This window comes from Cinclus cinclus, chromosome 5 (genome assembly GCF_963662255.1).
Source record: "Cinclus cinclus chromosome 5, bCinCin1.1, whole genome shotgun sequence".
NCBI classification, from domain to species: Eukaryota; Metazoa; Chordata; class Aves; order Passeriformes; family Cinclidae; genus Cinclus; species Cinclus cinclus.
This window is the reverse complement of record NC_085050.1, coordinates 48,245,419-48,265,731: the sequence shown is the minus strand read 5'-3', so window position 1 is coordinate 48,265,731 and position 20,313 is coordinate 48,245,419. Positions and strand designations below refer to the sequence as shown.

The 20,313-nt window shown below is 44.7% G+C and overlaps 1 protein-coding gene across 1 annotated transcript; it reads right to left on the bottom strand.

Moving 5' to 3' along the window:
- Window positions 1–8,085: 8,085 nt before the first annotated feature.
- On the bottom strand, window positions 8,086–10,534 carry SMIM19 (small integral membrane protein 19). The gene is made up of 3 exons (XM_062493758.1): window positions 10,371–10,534; window positions 10,149–10,273; window positions 8,086–8,984 (listed from the first exon to the last, which is right to left on the bottom strand). The coding sequence occupies exons 1-3, from the start codon at window positions 10,532–10,534 to the stop codon at window positions 8,917–8,919; spliced, it is 357 nt and encodes a 118-aa protein (XP_062349742.1). The 3' UTR covers window positions 8,086–8,916.
- Between the last annotated feature and the right edge of the window lie 9,779 nt (window positions 10,535–20,313).

The following is a 20,313-nucleotide window of genomic DNA, read 5'->3' as shown; positions in this document are numbered from 1 at the left end:
TCTGGTTCTCAAACATCAGAAGACAGCATGTTTTGATTAAATATACTCAAGAACTAACTACAAGGCAGTGAGAAGCTGCTCAGACACTGTGCTGTTGGGAAAATCAGAAATGCTAACAGCACTGCTGTGTACTGGAAAGAAAGAAAGAAGGAAAACTGTGTAAAGTACTGAAATGCCACCAAAACCAAGAAAGCTGCAGGGAAATCCTATCTCCACTAGCTCAGCTGCTCACTGAGCTACCTTTGAATCTACGGAGCAGCGCACCAATGCCTTCAGTCTATCACATCTTCCATCTCTATGAGGGCTGCTGCTGACATGTCAGCAGGCAATTCTCAGGATTCATTAAAGGCACTTGGACAACAGCTGTCCTGTTTCACCAATGAGAATCTGGAAAAGCTGACATACAGGTGCACAGCAGCACAGGTGGCCTCTAAAAACTCTAAAAATCCCAAAAAAACATCTGTTTCTCAAACCCTTTCAACAAGATCATACCCCGGGTAGTGTAAGCTAAGCACTGGCATGACAGGTCAGATTGCTGGTGCCTTTGTTTGAGAAGGCTCCTGTGCTCAGGACCAGATGCTTCAGAAGGTGGAATAGCTCAGGTAGTGAACAATTATGTAATACCCCAAAAGTTTAATTCCTTCCTGACTTCACCAATTGGCATGAAGGTTTATGTGCTTAATTTATTTTTAATCCTATTTACAGCAACTCTGGACATTGTCATTAAATATATACCCAAGTCTGCTTGGAATCAAACTAAACTTTTGCCTTTGGTAATATCATGTGGTGTATTTATGCCTAATGTCATTTAAATATCCCTTTGTTCTTGCACTATGGGAACTAGCATAGCCACCTTGCACCATAAATTTGCATGCCACACTGTGCCCTGTGACAGGACAGGAACACAATCTGAGGATCTTCAAGGCAACAACTGAGCAACTTCTACCAGATATCTAGCAACATTTCTTTAAGCTACTTTTCTGGATCTGTAGGAATGTTGGCAGTTCCACCAAGATTTCAGCAGGACCTACCCTGTTCTAGATCTTACAAGCTCACTTTTATGACGTTTTCCACTCCAGAGCTGCCACTTTTATAAGCAATATGTTTTGCTTTATATTGTGCTCTTTGAACCACCCCTTCAAGATTCTGATAAATTTGCTTAGAACAGACAACAAGCATACTATGCTCAGCTTTTTAAGGACTGTACAGGAACCTCTCAACAAAGAGATGCCCTCTCATCTCCATGCCTGAATAAAGAGCAACAGGGCCCAACCATGCAACACCAATCCCATTTTCCTCTTGGCTGATGTTCTTGTGGGCTGCGGGCTCCCCTGTGCAATAACTTTAGCCTATGTTGCTACTTTCATTGCTTATGGATGAGCTCATGGCACACTCATTGTGATTATTATGCCAAGTATTTATTAAAGCTCCAGTGATCTCTGCTGTTTCTGCTCATAGAATGTGCCCAACATGCATCAAGGTATAAAGCCACACCTTCAATCAACAAAAGCTTGGAGGGGAAAAAAACCCATATATATGCAAGAAGCAGACATGAAAGGCTGACTCTTAAAGCACACTTGACATTCCAGATCCTCTTGTCTCCCTGAAACACAGTCCTGCTTTCAGTCATTACTTTGGCTGCATTTTCTTCTCCAAGCCTTTGAAGTTAAAACTTTGGACTTCAGGCCACAGGTTCTCAGTCCAAAAGTCTTCAGCAAAGACAGAAAGGCTGGTATCTCATGGGAAGATGGCCTCCCAAGGAGATGACAGAGTTTTTACAGCATTTGTGAGAAATACCACAGAGTCATGATTGTTTTACCACAAATGTTGTGATTACAGGCTTGGAACTGGTGAATTATGGTAAGAGAATACTTCTTTGCCTCAACCAAAATTAAAATTACACCATTTCATCTCTCTTTGGAAGAACCTTCAGGCAAGCAATCAGGTGAGAGAAAAAGCCTTTTCCAGCTTACAGTCCAGAAACAAATGGAGTTCTGTAATAATCAAAACAGCACTAACAGAACTGGTAACAGGCACCACTTTTACAACAGTTACCTCATTAAATAATCCAAACACTTGCAACTTTTTTTCTCTATTTGAGTATCAGAGACTTATTAGTCAATAAGGTGACAGGTCTCATAATAGCAGCAAAAGTCTCCTTTTGCATATTTCTTAAGGACCCCTCCATGCTGTTTAATAGTTACAGTGGTCTTAGAAACTGTTTCAGAGCAAGGATCTTGACACTTTCTTTTTAAGAGGCCATGAACACTTTCCTGTTCTTTGGTCTCAGGAGTCTAAAGAGAATATACTGAGCTGGGTACTTGTACAATGCTCTTTAGGCAGTGTTCAAGGAGTGGTCCAAGCCACAGGGTTCAGAGCACTGCCATACCAGCACCAACAGAACCTCTGATCAGCCAGCAAGGGGTTTGCCTTTGGCATTCCAGAATGTGCTGAGGTTGAAATGGAAGACAATAATGATACAGAACAATTCTCCCATCAGCAGTGGCAAAAGTAATCTCGGAGGCACAGAGTGCAAAGCCTTCACCACTTTGGGGTCATTACTGCCTATGAAGTAAAAAAGAAGTGACATCTTCTGTTTGTCAAACACAGAAACAGACTTCGGGTAAGCAGACTTTTAATGGACTCAACTAAGGTATTTTTGGTAGATACAATTCCCAATCTGTTGAGATAAAATTAGCTTTAAATAAATGTACAATACAAGCACTACATACTTTCCCTAAGAAAAAACGCACTGGCCACTTACAGATCATGTGAACTCAGTTATTTAGCTGAGCTAAAAACATCAACTATTCCGAGCCTTATCTGACTGTAGATTTGGATCTGTTTAACAACAGCACTGCCACATATCAACACGCATGACAACCCACAGCTCTTTACTAAAGCAAGGAAAAGTTCCTGCAAACAATGAATGCTGCCATTTAACAAACAGTCATGAAGAAAAGAGGTAAGAGTGAAAAACCTGCACCTCTGCCTCTATCCTCCTGACCTTTCCCTGAAAAGAAAAAGCAACTCTTCTTCTTATGTCAGTCCACCCTTCCTTCCATATTACAGCAGAAAGAAATGGGTTGCCTTCGACAACCACTCCATGATGTCCACCGGGCAAAGCTATGGAAGATGATAATCTTACTTTTTTTTCCCCTTGCAAGGCTTCCATTAACCAGAAAAAGTTATGCTCTGTTCTTCCAGCCAGTGTCACAGAACCTAGCTCTGTACTGCTTACCACCATGATCCAAGCAACAGCAAAATAGTCATTCAAACACACCTAGTGCTTGGTGCTGGGTAAAGTTCACAGCAGCTGTTTGAGTCCCAGAAAGACATCTGAGAGAAGCACCATAAATAACGACATCACATGGAGTCTCCCATTGCACAACCCACATACATCTTTCCTGCTCAGGAATTTACACCTCACACCCTACACTGTCAGTCAAGAGCATATTACAAACTATGTTTCCAAGATGATCCACAGGATATTTTGGAAAGTAATACAGTCCTCCTGTTGGCTGATTCTTTTCACAATACCTGTTCTACTCCATTACAAAAATTACAAATGTTGCTATTAGTTTATCAAAACCACGGTATTTCTCAGGAGCAAGCTATAGATCCACATATACATTTCATACATCATGAATGTCCAAAACCTGTTCCAGCCAAGTCTGACAGCCTAGCAGAAACTGAAGGGGACTACTCCTTCTCAGACTCAGGATCTAAGTTCTTCTTCAGACATGCAAATGTAAAGTATTTTCTCAGAGTACAGTTTCAGTAAATCCCAAATTTGAACAGCCCCTTTTCAAAGATTAATTCATTTTACTGCTAGATTAAAATTAAACCAAATTCTCTTAAAACACCTCATTCCTCGGCATCTGTAAGGAGAGAATCACTTTTCTAAGCAGTGCCTAGATTGAGAAGCAAGATATACAGCTATTTTATAAAAATTAGGGTTTTTTTCCTGGAGTTTTGCCACCAATTGCCTTTGAGGGCTTGGTTCAGAAATTCCAAAGTTAGTTTATTGTTTTTCATATTGAGAACTAATTCCTTTTAGCAATTCTGTTAATCTTGGAGTTTGAAGTTATTTTTATTAAAGTAACGCCCAGAGTTTAGACATTCCATAAAAAGAACAGGAATTATTTTTATTAAAGTAACACCCAAAGCTTAGACATTCCTTGCAAAAATAAGGCAAAACACCTTCATTCTTAAAAAGGTTCTTAGTCTTTTCAATGCAAACACAGATTTCACAGAGACAGCTGAGCACTGTGAACTTTTATCAGCCATTTTTTATCAGAGACTTGGGGAAAAAGCAACTAAGGCAGGATTTTTCTGCCTAAAAAATCATGAGCCTTTTGCTCCTAACAGTATGTGTGTCTTTCTTTGTTACTCTCTTCTTGCCTTCTGTTACAGAAGAAGTAGCATCATTTTCCATTCCCTGATGTCAGATTCCTCATGAGACATTTGTGCTGGCTCTGGGCTGTTCTGCCAGCAGTCAGTATCTCTGGTCATCCTCCATATCTGCCCCTCAGCCAGCTGGGAGTCCCCCGGACCCAGGCAATGTCAAATTCTGGTGGAGCTTGTTAGACTACAAAAAACTAGATCATAGCCCTTAACTCTTATGCCACAACAGATGTGGAGCTGCAAAGTGAAGGATCTTACCTCCTTTCCTGAGGGCCTGAGGCACTGAAACCTTCTGCTCTTCATCCCTCTAAAGTACAGGATCCTTAAGACAAGATCAAGTTCTGCCTTTTGTTTGAGTGACTTCATTAATAAACACCCAGGTTCCTTACCATGACTAAGACCCAGTTTAAATGTTTGGAGGGGAAAGGGAATGCCTTTTGATCACTACTTCTGATCTGGAATATAAGAAACCATGACTGAAGACTCCAATTTGTCAGCAAGTTGCATCCAACTGCTGTTGTTCTTTAGGCATAACAGGCCAAAGACATCATGGATTTAATAACACATTTTATAACAACGTGCTGCTTCCTTGTTGAAGAAGGCATGCAAAGACAATTTTCAATCTCTTTAATGCAGAAATTAGGGCTGGGGCAAAATCTTTTCAATTCCTCCGAAAGAGATGTTAAATTGCAACATCCCCACCTTTTCCCTGCAGCGTGTGTAATTTCAGCTTGCTCAATAGCGGTGGCACTCCTGAGTTCAGGAGGACTTTAAAAGGAGCGATTAAGCTCACGGAAGTAAGCTAACATGAATAAACTGCCCAGGCAACAGGGAAACATTCCAGAGCCCTGTGCTGTCACCAGGCTTTTGGCCAATGCTGTTTAATCATATATGCAAAACATAAATTACAGAAAGATTCATCACTGGTTAGAATATTCTCAATTAATAATTTTGCATTGCACTGAAGAAGCTGCCCTGCAAACTGTCCTCAGACAAAAGCACTGGGATCTTCTCCCCATTTTCAGAGCTTCTACCAGCATCAGCAGTACCTAGTGGTACAACAAAGGCTTCCTCTGTGGGTCTTTTCAATGGATCAGGCAAATTTGGAAGGGAAGTTTGAAAGCAAGTTTAGGACCACTTGAGCATCACTCTGCTGAAATTCCTAAATCTTATGGCTGGCTATAAGGCATCATGGCAGCTGCTGCAGGATAGATTCTCATCTGGGCTCGCCCTGCACATACCAGTTCATACTATCCAGGCATGTAACACTGGACTGAAATTCTAAATGCTCATGGCACAGGGGAGGATATTTTCATTACAAGGCCCTCAGAGTTTATGACGTCTTCTTTAAACACAGACATACTCATAAGTTAAATATTTAAGACCCTCTAAAGACTTGTCACAGAATTTATACAGCTCTGTCCAAAAACCTTTGCTCTTCTGTGCATTGCTGAGTAAAAAACTTAGCCAGACACATTTTGGGTTACCAGGAGAGAGATGATTTTTCCACCACTCCACAGAAGATTATAGTTTTCACATAAGATTACAGAGTCATGGTTGTAATGCCATCTGAAGACTACATTTACAAAGATCTGACATTCAGCAGTTCACATGGAGACAACAGAGTGATCAGATTCTCAAAAACGTTGGACTTGTAATTGAGAGCAACTTGTTAATGATTTTCTACAGTATCTTACAGATGTAAAGTTTTAACTGCTGAGAAAGCCTTCCCTCACATGCTTTGTGTGATCAGACACCACTAAATCTACACATCACATAAGATTTTTAAACAGCATTGGGTAAAGTAGAAACAGTTCCCCCTGTACAGCATTCTCAAAAATAAATGTAATGAAGATAACTTTGGCCCAATTTTTGTTAGGTCATAAACTTGCCCCATGTGAGACATCCAAATTTCTTCATGAACAAAGTTCCATGAGAGTTTGAGAATCTGTTCCCATGCATGCCTATAAGCCTGCCTACTAAAAATGGATGCAAAAAAAACTCCACAAAAAACTATTGTCCCTCTACCCTGCCTTTGCTTTTAGAATCATGAATTCACAGACAAAAATCAATGCAGACATTTGAGGTAAAATTTCAAAAGCTGAGTATACCTTCTGTCCCAATACATACTTGTACCGTACAGCTGAAAACATAAACCTCCCTGCAGAACAGGGTATAGTTCCACTGGGACAGAACTTCCATGGCTGCACTTCCATGCCAGGAAAACAAACTATGACCTGCCCTTCGCTCATGGTTCAAGCAGCATACTTCGAACAACCTAGCACGTGCAAGAGGCACGGACCCTGGAAAACTTTTTGCTTTTGGTACTTCTCCTTAAAGCTTTTTTGTTCTGGACAAGTAAGTTTGGGATGCTCGTGCCACTGCCCCAGATCTGTGAATACAAACGAAGCCACACGCTTCTCCAGATTTCTAAGCCTTTCACGGTGCTTTCAGCTGAGCTGAGAGGCAAATCGTGAAATTATTATCTGCAGCCCGAAAGAAGGCTGTGCTGGGTAAGCGGCAAGGCGCGGGTTCATTCTGCCACGCTGCTCCACTGAAGCGAGCAGAGCCGCACCAGGCGGCTGCGGCGGGCAGCGGCGCCGGCGGAGATGTGCCACTGGAAAGGCTCCGTTCCCCACCAGGGCTGGTGGGAAGGAGGGAGGACTCAGCTATCCGGACAGCCACGAGCCCCCTTGTCGGGATATCGCTGCGGCGCCCGCGGCGCGAACCCGGCCACGGGACACGCGGGGCGCGCTCCCGAGGAGGACGGAGCGGAGAGCCCGCCCGGACCGGCGGCGGCACGCAGCCCTCCCGCGGGAATGGAGCCGGACCGGACACCCCTTCCCCGCCCCCAACCGCGCTTTCTCCTCGGGCGACCCCTTCCCGCCTCGCCACGGCGCTCGGCGAGGCGCCCCCTCCCCTCCCCTCCCCTCCCCTCCCCTCCCCTCCCCTTGGCGCGGACGGTGTGCGGGGGGGTGGCGGGGCTCGGGCGGCGCGGCCCCACTCACCGCCCGGCGGGTGCCTCCGGCCTCCGAGCAGCAGCAGCGGCAGCGGCGGCGGCGGCGGTGAGAGCCGGCGCGTCCCGGAGACGGAAGCGCGGGAGGAAGTGAGGTCGCGAGAAGGGGAAACAGCGCCGTTTCCGGGGGGTGGAGGGGGATGCGTTCCGGGGCTTTCCTCCGCGCCCGGCCATGGGTTTCTGTGTCTCGTAAACCCCGCCGAGGGACGGGGACGCGTTGCGGAGCGGGGTCGTCACACGGACAGAGTAACGTTGGAAGGACACGGCATCGGCAGGCCCGGGGCTCCGCGCCCTCTGCGCTCCCTGGGGCTGCCGGCCCTCGGCCCCGCGAGTGACCCCGCTGTTTTCCGAGGTTATAGCCGAGGAAGCTGTCACAGGGGGCCACCCTTCACCCAAAGGAGCCTTTTTATGGGCAGACTCACTGAGCCTTCTGCCACAGAAGTACAGATCACTTCAATATAGTAAAATTTGGTGCACAAAGCCAAGTTTCTTAGTATCCAAATGTAACCGCAGTGGTGCTCACCACTGCTCCAAGACTTGTATTTCAGCGCAGAATAGGCAAAAACTTCTGGACATGAAGTCCCAGCACTGTGCTGTTTGTTCATCACTTAGCCAACTCAAGTTGTGTAACCTTAGGAATTACAGCACGATACGTCTTCAAGTAGTTTTCACGATTAGATGCTTTTATTGAAAAGTAATTTCTGCAGAATCCTTTCAATTGACAAATTTTGATATTTGCCTAGAAAGACAAACTAGCTGCAGTGTGAAGTCTCTTCTGGATAATCTGTGACCTGCTTATACAGATCGACCCATTCTGTGCAGCAATTTAACTAAATTAAACTAATCACCTTTGCTATTAACACTAGAGTAGTGGCTTTAAGTGTCTTCTCTACTCGTAGTTCACTGTGTACTTCTCAAAAGTTTCTCTAGGAAAGGTTCACAGTATTGCATACATGACTCCCAAATAAACAGACAGCAGAACTTTTCTGCACTACCACCAGTGACACTCTGGGCTCTCAAAGCTGTACACCTTCACCAGGCAGTACAGCCACAGTGCCTTCATTCACACTTACTGACTGTATTCAGCAAATTCAACAATTCATGATCAAGGAACACAAGGTTTTCCAAGCAGATAGGTACTGCCTTGCTTTCTCTAGGTGCTGTTGGCCAGAGAAGGTAGAAGCTGATTTCCAAGGTGCTAGCAGAGACAATTTCAGACATTGGTAAGACTGCACTTCCCTACTCTCAGGTTCCTCTGAGCAGGTCTGCCCTGTGCAGGGTACTTTCATGCTGAAATGTTCCAGTGGGCACTCACTTTGCCTCAAGAGGGCTCAGAGAAAAGCTACAAAGACCTAAGTTTTTAGGGACAGTCCCCTTCCTTTCCCCCCCTGTCTTCAGCTATGTATCAATAAAAAAGCATTGAAAATAGCTCCACATTGACTCCTAAAATCAGCACTGGATATATGTCCTGAGTTCCTACAGAACTGTGGGCTTCATTCCACTGAGAGCTGTACACTTTCAGTCTGTTTTGGTGGCTGCTGCTGCTGTTCATACTTCCTTGCTGAAAAAAAGAAACACCAATCAACACTGATTGTACAATTTATTTTATATTATTTTTACTAATATTATATTATTTATTACATATATGTATATATATGTGCACATGTGTTTATATATATTCACATAACTATGACAACAATCAAGAAAATGACATAATATCAGAGAACCTAATTTCAGCCATACAAAGGGAAGTTTCAGTCACCACGTGGAACTTCACCTTTAGTGTATGGCCTTATAAATGCTGAACAGTAGTCACAGCAAAACGTCAGTAAAATCAATGGCAGAGAACCATGATTCCATTCCTGTCCTTTTATTAAAATAAAAATAAAAATAAATAAAGGCTATGGTTTCAGAAGTTCTATTACAGATGACCTAAACAGCTCAACAGTCACAAGGCCAATGTCTGCATTTCTCACCTCCTCAACAATATACAAGTCACAAGCTAACAATTACAGTGACTTCAAAATTAATCTGGTTAGCAAGGCAAAGGGAGATCAAAGAGTTGTGTGCAGTGGTACAAACACCATCAGCAAATAGCAGCAGGCATTCCACTGCGGGAAGAACATCAAATTTTGTTCCTATAGAATGCAATGGCCTGCTGTAAGAATCTTTACATCAAGTCTTTGCATTTAAAAGGTGGTTTCAGGTCACTAAGGGTTTTTTTGCCGTATTTCCTCTAAGCATGCACGAAAGGCAGATGTAATGCAAGATCATGTATTTCTCTGAATTGGACCACTGGAATATCAGGAGCATCGGGCTCTTTCCTGCCTCCATCCTGACCTTCAGCATTAAGATGGAAGCAGCAACATTTGTTGATACAGTAAAATTCTCATTTATTTTCAATTTACGTCTTACTCATAATTCTACAATACTCTCAAATTTTACAAATCTGTCCACGTTCTGACAACATCCAGACCTTCGCAGCTGTTTCAAAGTGTAACACGGGATTCGTTTTGACATTTGCTTCAGGACAACTCCACAGCCGCCCCCTCGCTTCTTACTTCCTCAAGTACCAGTCCTGCGGCCCTGGCTGCTGCAGAGCCCCGGCTCACATGGTGCCACAGGACAGGCACCCACTGCACAGGCGGAAGGCTCGAAGGCCCCTTTAGGAACGGCCCCCAGCAGCCCGCAGGCCCGGGGGAGCCCCCTCTTCCCACTGACTTACCGATGGAGTACATCTCCAGCTGCTGCCGCAGGCGGATCTTCTTCACGCTGTCGTAAAAGTTGGGCTCGGGGGGCGTCTCGGCGGCCGGGGGCAAGGTGAAGATGCGCATGATCCTCCTCTTGTTCCTGCGAGGAGGAGGGGGCATAGCGGTGAGAGGTGTCGCCCCTCCACGCGGGGGCCCCGCGGGAGCCCCCGCCCGACCCCGCTCGGGCCTCCTCTCACCGCCGCGCGTAGACGAGGAGGGCGAGGCTGGCCAGCACCACCAGCAGGTACACGTTGGTGGCCTCGTTCCATGCTTCGTGCACCGAGTAGTCGATGACGCCACCATCGCCCAGCGCCGCCGAGGCGCCGCCACCACCACCAGCCCCCGCCGCCACCGCCGCCATGGGGAGCGCGGTCGGGAGAGGCGGCCCCGGATGTGACGTCAGCCGCTGCCGGGCGCCATGACGGGGGGGGGGGTGTGCCTCGAGGGGCGCCGATAATCGTAGTTAATGGTCACAATAAACTGTTCCGGGGAACATTAATGCCGCTTCTAACAGAGTACCATCAGTATTTATTCACCGAACCTAGTGTGATAATTGATAAAAGATTCGTGTCAATCATAAAAGTAGTGGGGTTTCTATAAACCGGAATACTTGGGTCTGAAATGAAGCATGGACATTAGATAGAGAAAAATATATATTATTAAATCATTCTGTTTAAATACACCTGTTATGAATAGTGTGTTTTTTAGTAAATTGTATTCAATACCAGTTTGCAAAACGAGGGTTTCCCACAGCCTGAAAGATTTTGCAAAATCAGATTTCCTGCCTTTGTGTAATCAATTGCAACCTATCTGCTAAGACCAGACTTCCCACTTCTGCTGTTCTTTATCTACCAAAACCAGACGGTTACTTGACAAATTGTCCAGAGATTTCACAAGCGGTCCCACGGACGGTTTTGTTTGACAGCCACCGCTTACCTGGCAGAATTATGACAACAAAAAAATAACAGCTATTGATTACTACAAGGAAAACCGTACTATAAAAGGAGCTGCAAACCAAGGTTCGACGGAGCGTGGAGGGGGTGGTGACCCCTCACGTTCCCCAGCTCTGCTTGCTCTCTCTCTATCAAATAAAGAAACTTAAATTTTGTTAAATATCGAGACTTTGTTTCTCATTTACAACACTAGTTAACAGAGAAGAGAATGAAAAAGTACATTGCCCAAGGTCTAACAGACATAAGGTCTAACTGCAGACATGAGGTCTAATAACTGCAGACGTAAGAACTGACTGCAGCCATCCAGTAAAATAAACAAAAAATAAATTAGGAGGACCTGAAAGTTGTGCAACAAGTATGTAAAGGTTCATCAGGACACTGAGGAAGATGAGGGGCCTTCATCCTCACAACCACCAGGAAGCAGAAAAAGACCCCCTAGCAACACACCGCACATGCGCAGAACACAGCGGAAAATGTACGTGACACAGAAAGTTAAAAAGTATGTAAGTCAGGACTATCAAATAAGGGGGTCGTGCGATGGTAGTGGAGAGGAGACTCCCCGGCCACCCAGCGCTGTTTTGCTTACTGTCACTTGCTCAATAAATTGCATTGAATCTAATTGAATTTGTTTCTGTCAATTCCTGTAAGTCACTTATAACAAATTTGGTGCCGTGACTCGGATAGAGGCTACCTGGTGTGGGCTCCCATACGGGGGGGGGGGGGGGGGGGGGGGGGGAACGGACAACCCCGTTGTACAACAGCCCCCACTTGGGTGAGATCCCATCAGACCCTCTACCGACAAACTCAAAACTCGGCAGCAAACAAAAGAAAAGCCAGCAACCCCGTAATCTTTGTGCACGAAGTTCTGAACGAAGATGCAGGAGTGCGTAAGTATAGGCCGGGTATCCGTTCAGTTAGGATTGGGAATCCCAGAGTGTGACGTTGTGAGACGTCTGGTACAGGACAAAGCAAATGCAGACTCCCTGGTAGTGCAGTTCCCGTATCCCACGAGAAAGTGAGCCACGAAAGGGAGGCAAAGTTTATGTGTGTGTGACTGAAGGCACTCCAAAAAATAGGACAAAGAAAAAGCAAGCCCTCTGATCCCATGGATGGGGGACCCCAAGCAAAACTCCCCCATATACCACCAGATAGTTCAATACTTTTATAATTAACACGAATCCTTTATCAATTATCACAAGTCCAATCTATGACTGAACATCACCTTGTCAACCAGATCATGGCGCCAAGTGCCTTTCCTTGAACGTGTCCAGGGATGGTGACTCCACCACCTCCCTGAACAGCCCATTCCAGTGTCAAATCATCCCTTCTGTGAAGAAATCTCTCCTAATGTCCAACCTAAACCTATGCTGGTGTCCTGGTTTGAAAGACAGGTGTTTGCTAAGGAAAGCAGAAGCTTCCCTTTGGACTGAAAAAAAATGTGATTCTTCCAATGATTATAATTTTAGAATTAAGAGAGCTCTCAGGAAAAGATATGGGGGTAGGAATAACAGTTCTTTACTAGTATATCTAACAAGACAAACAAGAACAACAACAGCTATGAAATTAGCCACAAACAGAACAGTAACTCAGTCCCAGTGTTTTCTGGCTGCAGGCACCTTTTCCCTGAGCTGCAGTTCCCGGTGCTGGGGGCGGGCGGGTCCCGCAGAGCTGCAGGAGGGCTGGGGGTGATGGCAGCGCTGTCCCAGGGGGAGAGAGAGATGGAGAGAGAGCTCTCCGCTTACGGTGTGGGTCCTGGTGCTCAGCAGAGTGCTGGATGGTGGTAGTTCACAGCGAGAAGACAGCCGGGCAGGGTCCGATAGTAGTGAGGATGGTTTCCCAACGTTGGGATGGCAGGGATGGGACACAGACGGCGATCGTCCTTCTCGTCCGAACTCCGCGGGGGAAATGGGCCGAGGCCCAGCCTTCCGCTTCCTCTTCTGGCTGTTTGAATCTCGCAGGGATTCCCTCTTCTCTCCCCTCCCCCTTGGCACCAGGGCCCAGTCAACAGGTATTTTAGCATGACAATGGGGAAAATTCCACAGAGGGAAAAAAGGAAAGAACCAACCCCCAACAGCTGGCACAACTTAAGACCATGTCCTCTTGTCCTGTCACTTGTTATGGTGAGGGCTGACCCTCACCTGGCTACAGGCTGCTTTCAGGGAGCTGTAGAGAGAATAAGCAATGTATCTTTCAGGTGTGTAATTACTGAATTGTTGCACACTGGGTAACTAATCCAATTTTTCTGGACTGTCCGTGAGGCCCAGGGCTGCCTTGCCACACTTTCATTTCCCATCCAGCTACCCAGTCCCTCAGGGAGAGGACATGCAGGGTGGACCACTTCTCTCCCAGAGACATGGGCATGGAAGATATAACAACTCTTTTGGTTTTGCAGTGCCAGCATCCAAGGGAAAGGCATAGATGGGTGTGGAGCCAGAAGTGTGAATTCAGCAGCTCTAGGAGCCTGGCAGGTGTGGAGTCATCTGGCTGGGCTGGTGCTTATGCAGCAGCAGTAGAATTATGTGGAATGGAATGTAGTTCTACAGTACATGGTGTCAAAAAAAAAGAGATTCAGATTGGAATGAGATCTCACTTTTCACATAAGAACTAAATGTGACAGCTAAATTTGTCAAAATAGAAAGAGGTCTTTCTGAAATATTTGCGGGTTTGTTTGTTTGTTTGTTTGTGTTTTTGTTGTTTTTTGGGTTTTTTTTTTGTTTGTTTGGTTGGTTGGTTGGTTGGTTGGTTTTTGTGCCAAAAGGGGAGTTGCTGGATATTCAGGTGCTGGAATAACATAGCTTAATTGTTGGTCCATATGCTCCTGATGCCAAAAAGCACAGTTCTAGGATTATGCTTTGGCAGAGCAAGTGTTTCAGCTCAGAACCATGAAAAGTTTTCTGAACTGCTTAATGAGATGTAGGTAAACTAGGCTGCTCTAATACTCACACACAAAATTTTTCCTGAATGCCTGATGTGGAATGTTTGAACTATATGAGAGGTTAGGTGCACATTTCACTAGGGCCTTCTGCTTACTATCCACCTCTATCCCTGATACTTCCTTTTACCATAGCTTCCTTCAGATACTAAAAGCATTACAATTTAGACATCAGCAATATGGTCCATGTCCCTCTGCTTAGCATGTATTTGGGGTATGTGCTTGTGTTGTGGTTATGCATCTTCACCCTTTATGAGAGCATAAAGGGCGAAACCCCAAGTATTTTCAGGGTGTGATTTATCTAACCTATGTCAAACATTCTGAATCACACTTCCTGTGCCCGGGAAATCCAGTGATCCCTTACTGAATGCAAGAAGTCTAGACACCTCATTTTGATGGCACTTGCTTTGCAGATGTCTAATCAGCCTGAGGAAACTCTATGCTTTGGGAACCTGTGTTCTCAGTGCCAGATGTTCCAAGTCTTTCTCTCTACATGGTAAGGAACAGATTCATTTTAAGAGGCCTTTGATCAAGACACAAAACAATATGAGTGAAAATGACCATATAAAAAATAAAAAACCCAAGGCACTGGTGTCATGAGAACATTTCCTTGCCCCACATGGTGTGGGAAAGGAGGATAGAACAGCAATTAGACATAATTCTAGGTCATTAAATTGGGATGGCACCCATGCACAGAACTGTGGAAAGAACTAAGATGGAAAAAAAAGTCACTTACACAACATGACAAAAGACAGTTAATTAAGCATGGTTTCAGAGGGATTTAAAGCAGTTTCTTGTGAAGTTGAGGCTTTTTGTTTGCTTTTTTAATATGCTGAACTTTTCTGCTAGCAAGACTGACAAGAAAGTATTATACATCTTTGAAGAAAAGTGGAAAGAACAAATGTAACTAACTTCGGTGCCCTTTCATATTGCATTACTGTCTCTAGACCTCAGCTGAGATCAGGCTCCCTTGTATGAGGAGGAGAGAAGCTGTATTTCAGCTGTAACTGAAGGTACTTTTTGTATTAACCCCACAGCTTGCTCTGGACAAGCCAGGAAGGAACTGGGATGTCCCAGGAATCTGCACGCAGCCTCCCATGCAGAGGAAACCAAGGCCTGCATCCACAAAACATGATCTCAGGTCCTGGGATTTTCTCTGCAGCCTCCAGCACACAGAAACAGACTGCCTCACTCAGCATTGCCCAATTAATTTGATTTAATGAAACACTTGATTTAAGACTTTGATTATCCACACACCCCCAATGTACAAGACAGGCAGAGACAGATTTTCTCCTTCCATATACCCCTCTGAATTTAGTAGATGAGAATCAGTGGGTAGGACAGAGTTAGATTGAGGAGCACAACAGCTGGTGCTGCCCTGAGCCTCACAGCCTTGCAAACATGAGGAAAAAGGCTGATCTTCCCCTCACCTGACTGTAGAAATAGGAGTTCTGGGAGTGCAGGTTTCTGTATGAATTCCCTGAGGAATCTGGTTCAAACAGCAAAGATCCTCTTGAATTCAGAGAGAGCATAGTCAGGCCTTGCAGTTGCAATTTTGTGTGAGAAATTGTGTTACCTGTACATGTAGATTATGTAGCATATTTATTTGTGGCTTGGGTGAGGTGGGATGGGATAACCAATACTTGCATATGCTGTTCACTCATGAGGCCAGAGGTTGTTTCATATTTTCTTATACAAAAGCTGAGTGTAGGGAAAGGACTGTTATTTTGTGCTGTGCCTTTATAGTATCTGACCCACAGAATCCTGGCCTATGACCAAAGCCTGGAGGCAACAAAATAATAATATGTGATAATAGTATATGGCACTAGCATAAGCTACACATAGTTAATGAAGGCCCAAGCTTAGTGGCTAGTTTTTCAGCATTACAGGCAAATAAGCCTGTGGGGTTTCAGTTTGAGTTAGACACACCACCCCACTCTCCCTCCAACCCAGGAATGAGCTCTTAGGGAGAAAAGCACTTTAAAATCACAACTTTTATAGAGATTTTGTTCATTCCACAAAGAAATCCAGAGTGTACTTGATAAAAGTACTAACTTCAGTCTCATAGATTTATTTTATAAGAGAATTGCTGAAAAAGTCTCCCAGCTCTATAGGGAAAGAACTCACTTTCCAAAAGTCGTTAGCATCCAGCAACTACTAGAAATTTGACTGGGAGCTACTGAATATTATCAGTTTTGAAAATCCAGTTACTTCATATCCAAAATGTGACTGCTGGAACAGTAATCTTAGTATTTTAAAAATTATGGCCAAAGAATCTCTGTGTGTGTATAAATATATAATTTTAATGCATTCTGAGTTACACAGAGCCAAATAGAATAAAAAATTGCTGATACATAAATATCACTGTAATGTAAATATATTCACCATTTAATTCTGATAAATACTGGATTATAGACTTCTGAACAGAGACTGACAATTATTGGAAACCATGTGGTCATCTCAAGTATACAGTGCCTCAATTAAAATAAAACCACAAAATCATTTTCCTTTTTAAAAAATACCATCTGGCATATAATTTATTTGGTTGGACTCTACAAATATACACATTATGTCACTCTAGAAGAACTTGAGAACCACTTTTTTCTTGTTCCCAGGGTCTCTTGACTGTTGGTAAGATGTTACAGTCATAATGATAGAATTGGTTTACAGTTGCATATTCTGCCAAATAGCTCACAAATTATACTTGGCAAACAACACTGCCTCTGTTTCACAAAGATAATGATCTGATGTTTTGTTTATGTGGCACCAAAGGAAAATATTACTTTAGAGCTTGTGATGGAATTTCAAAAACTTTGTGTGGTATTCTAAACTTCAGATACATTTGAAAGTTACTACTCTATTAAATACAGAGTAATGCAGATTTTCAACCGATCCTTCAAAAAGAAAAAAAAATCAAACAAATGTTTAATTAAATACATTGTTTCCATTTAATTTCCTCCACATTTACTCAGACCTACACAACAGTTGATGTAGATATTCATGCACTACTTTTTACATCTGATGGTGTCAAACATACAGATGGGCTGCCATATAGGCTGCTCACCCCTACAGGATTTAGTGTTACAGGAGTGCTTTCAGGATGTAGTCTGAAATCCATACCACAAAACGGGAAATGCTCCATCAGACTGACTCTCTGCCGCCCCCCTCCCTACCCCCCCCCCCCAGAAGTGTGCAGCCAGCAGTCAGTCTGGAAAGGAAAACAGCATAACTTTGACAGTGCTATTCTTCAGATGGCTCCAAGGAGAAAATGAAAGGAGCAGTGGGTTTGAACTGAATCTGGAACTTGCTCTGAGACAGGCAGTTTCCGTTCTGTAACCTGTGGCACAAACCTACCTGGTAAGGGGTGAAGTTTAGTAGAAATCCACTGGGAATTTGTTTTGGCTACAGCACTGGGCCTAGGATAGAATGCACCATACCAGTAGAGGGTCCTGATACAGCTGACACCCACAGCCAGACAGTCAACAGGCTCAGCTAGCATGCCCTAAGCTAAGTGTCTTGGTCTCCTCCACTGCTAGCACAGCAGTGTCCCAGCAGAGCTCACTCTGGGAACCAGGCACTATTTCTTGAGGCAGCTTCTGCTTTGGTTCTTTGTCTACCAGCTGGGTGGGTAGGGGTGGGTGAAATATGCTGGGGGACTGCTGCAAGGATGGCAGGGGAGGCATTGCCCAAAATGGAGGGGTAAGGTGGTTACACTAACTGCAGCAAAAGGGTTCCCTGTCCCTTGGAAAGGGACCAGACACAGGCCTTCATCTTGATGATGACAGCTGTCACGGTTTGAAAGACAGGTATCTGCTAGGGAAAAGCAGGACCCTCCCTTGAAATGGGGAAAGTAAATCCTATCCCGCTGAATTAAGTGTAATTTTGAAATTAAGGGGCTCTCAGGCAAAGATATGGGGATAAGAATATGTATATATATTATATATATCTACTAGTATATCTAACAAGGGAAACAAAACAACAACAATGAAATTAATAACAATTTGAACCAATGACCCAGCTCCAGTTCCTCTCAGCCGCAGGCACTTTCCCTTTGGTGCAGTTCCCGTCACAGCCGGCAGGGAGCGCTGGCGGCTCCCGGTGCACGGGGCCGGTGCAATGATCCCTCCGGGGCTGCAGGGGGCGCTGTGGTGATGGCGGCTGTGTCCGAGACAGGAAGGGATGGAGGAGAGAGGCAGGATGCTTGGAAACAGCGAGCTGAAAGCGGGAGGGCGTCCTTGTTAGCAGGTCCGGGGTGCTGGGGTCCAGCAGAAGAGGAAGAGGCAGTTCCCGGCGTTGGGATAGTGGTGGTAACAGCGACCTTGCTCCTCTGAAACCAAGAGCGAGCGAGGGAGAGCAACTGTCCCCCACTCTGCTTTTAGCTGCTTCTAATTTCGGGGGTGTCCGCTCTCCCCCCCCCCCCCCCCCTCCGCTTCGAGAGGAACTCCCAAAAAAACAGGGAGGTTCCCCCCCCCCAGTCTCAAGGACCAAGCCCTCAGTGCTTCTTAGCATGTCAATGGGAAAAACTTCCACAGGCAAAGAGGAAAGCAACAGCAAACAAAAGCCCTGGAATGACTGGGATCGCATCTGCCTGGTATTGACTACCTAGGGTGGTTTGGGGAACCTCCTCTTAAGTTTTCTGAAGGAGATAAGCATCAGTAGCTGTCCTTCTCCTTGTGTGACCTGCTTCTTTGTGTAGTTTCTTTGACTGGACTTTTGGGATGGAAGAACAATAATACAGTAAGAAACACAGCAATGACAGACCCCAGAGAAGTATCTTTTGTGAGAAAGGACAGGGAATGTGGGACACTTGATCTGAGCTTGAGATAAGAACCAACAGCTGTTGTTGAGGTTAGGCAGAACTGTGGCAGTGGTCTTAGCATAGGAAGTCATGTCCACTGGTCTAGAGCTGGCTGGGGAGTGGGTGAGCAGAGAGGGACTTGCAGGCTCCCAGCTGTGAACAGGCCTCTTTCTGCCCTTCATCTTTTGATGTTTTCCACTAGACAGACAAGAGCTGCTTGTACTGAGGCAGCAAATCCCTGAATGTTTATCAGAGGCTGTGATTTGTGGTGAAGATTGAAATGCTCAGAAAAAAGAGTGGAAAGAGAGAAGACTGCTGCATGTAGGGCTGTCCTGCCTCTTTTTCCCCTCTCTGTGATGTCTTGCCTCTTCCCTTTAAGGGAAAATAAGCTGGAAATGTAGGAATGACTGGATTAATGCAATCTTGAGACTGCAGAAGGAGCTAGCAGGGAAGAATAGAAAGATGCAAGATGCAGATGCAAGACCAACATCTGATTTTACTGAAAGACTGGAAGGAGGTGACACGCAAACTTATGTTTGGTCTCAGCAGGTTGAGATAGAAATGGACAGTGAAGTACACAAAGACCACGAGCAATGTGTGGCATGTGTGGTTAGTAGGTCAGCCCCTATATCTATCTGTCTTGTTCCTTCAGACTCTCTAAAGCAAACACAATGAGATCCTTAAGGGATTCATGGAAGTTTGCCAGGAAAATAAAATACTGGCTGCAAGGCCCGTTTCTGGCTATGTCTGGGCTTCAGAGGCAGCTGCTAATAACCAAAGCTGAACTGACCTTCATGCTGCCATCTAGCGTTTCCCCACAGACTGAAACAACATCCCCAAAAAGAAACTGCAGCTCCATAATGCTGTATTCAGAACAAATCTGATTTATTCCTGCTGAAATACAGCGCTGGACAACACACAAGCTGAAGAAGAGAGAATAGGAAAGAGATGTGGAAAAGCCATTGCTAAGTGAATTTTTAGGGAGAGACCTTTTCTTAAAAGATTTATAACTATTTCATCCAGGAGCAGAGAATTATTTCCATGGCAAGATAATTATACTAAACCAGAATTTTTCCTCAATTTTTTCACTCTGTGAAATTAATATGGCTGTTTGCAAGGTGCAACAGTACACAACAGGGAAAGAACCCCAGTAGAAGTTTGTCTTAACCAAGAGAGACAAGCAGATGTTTGTCAGGTTCTTGTCTGTCCTTGCTCATAAAAACCTCTCATGGGATGGTTATTTACAGCCATGAGATGAAGATTTCCCTTTCAAGTGTACATGATGGCTAAGAAAAATTAACAAGTTATTGTGGGAGAAACATGCAAAAGATTTGACTCTTGGCCCTTTAAAGCCTTATCCCTAGCTTCAAGAAGCTGTAACAGGAGACTTTTCCAACTGTTGTACATCCTGTATTCATGCTGGAACTGTAGAAATCTAACCCTAATAATAAGTCAAG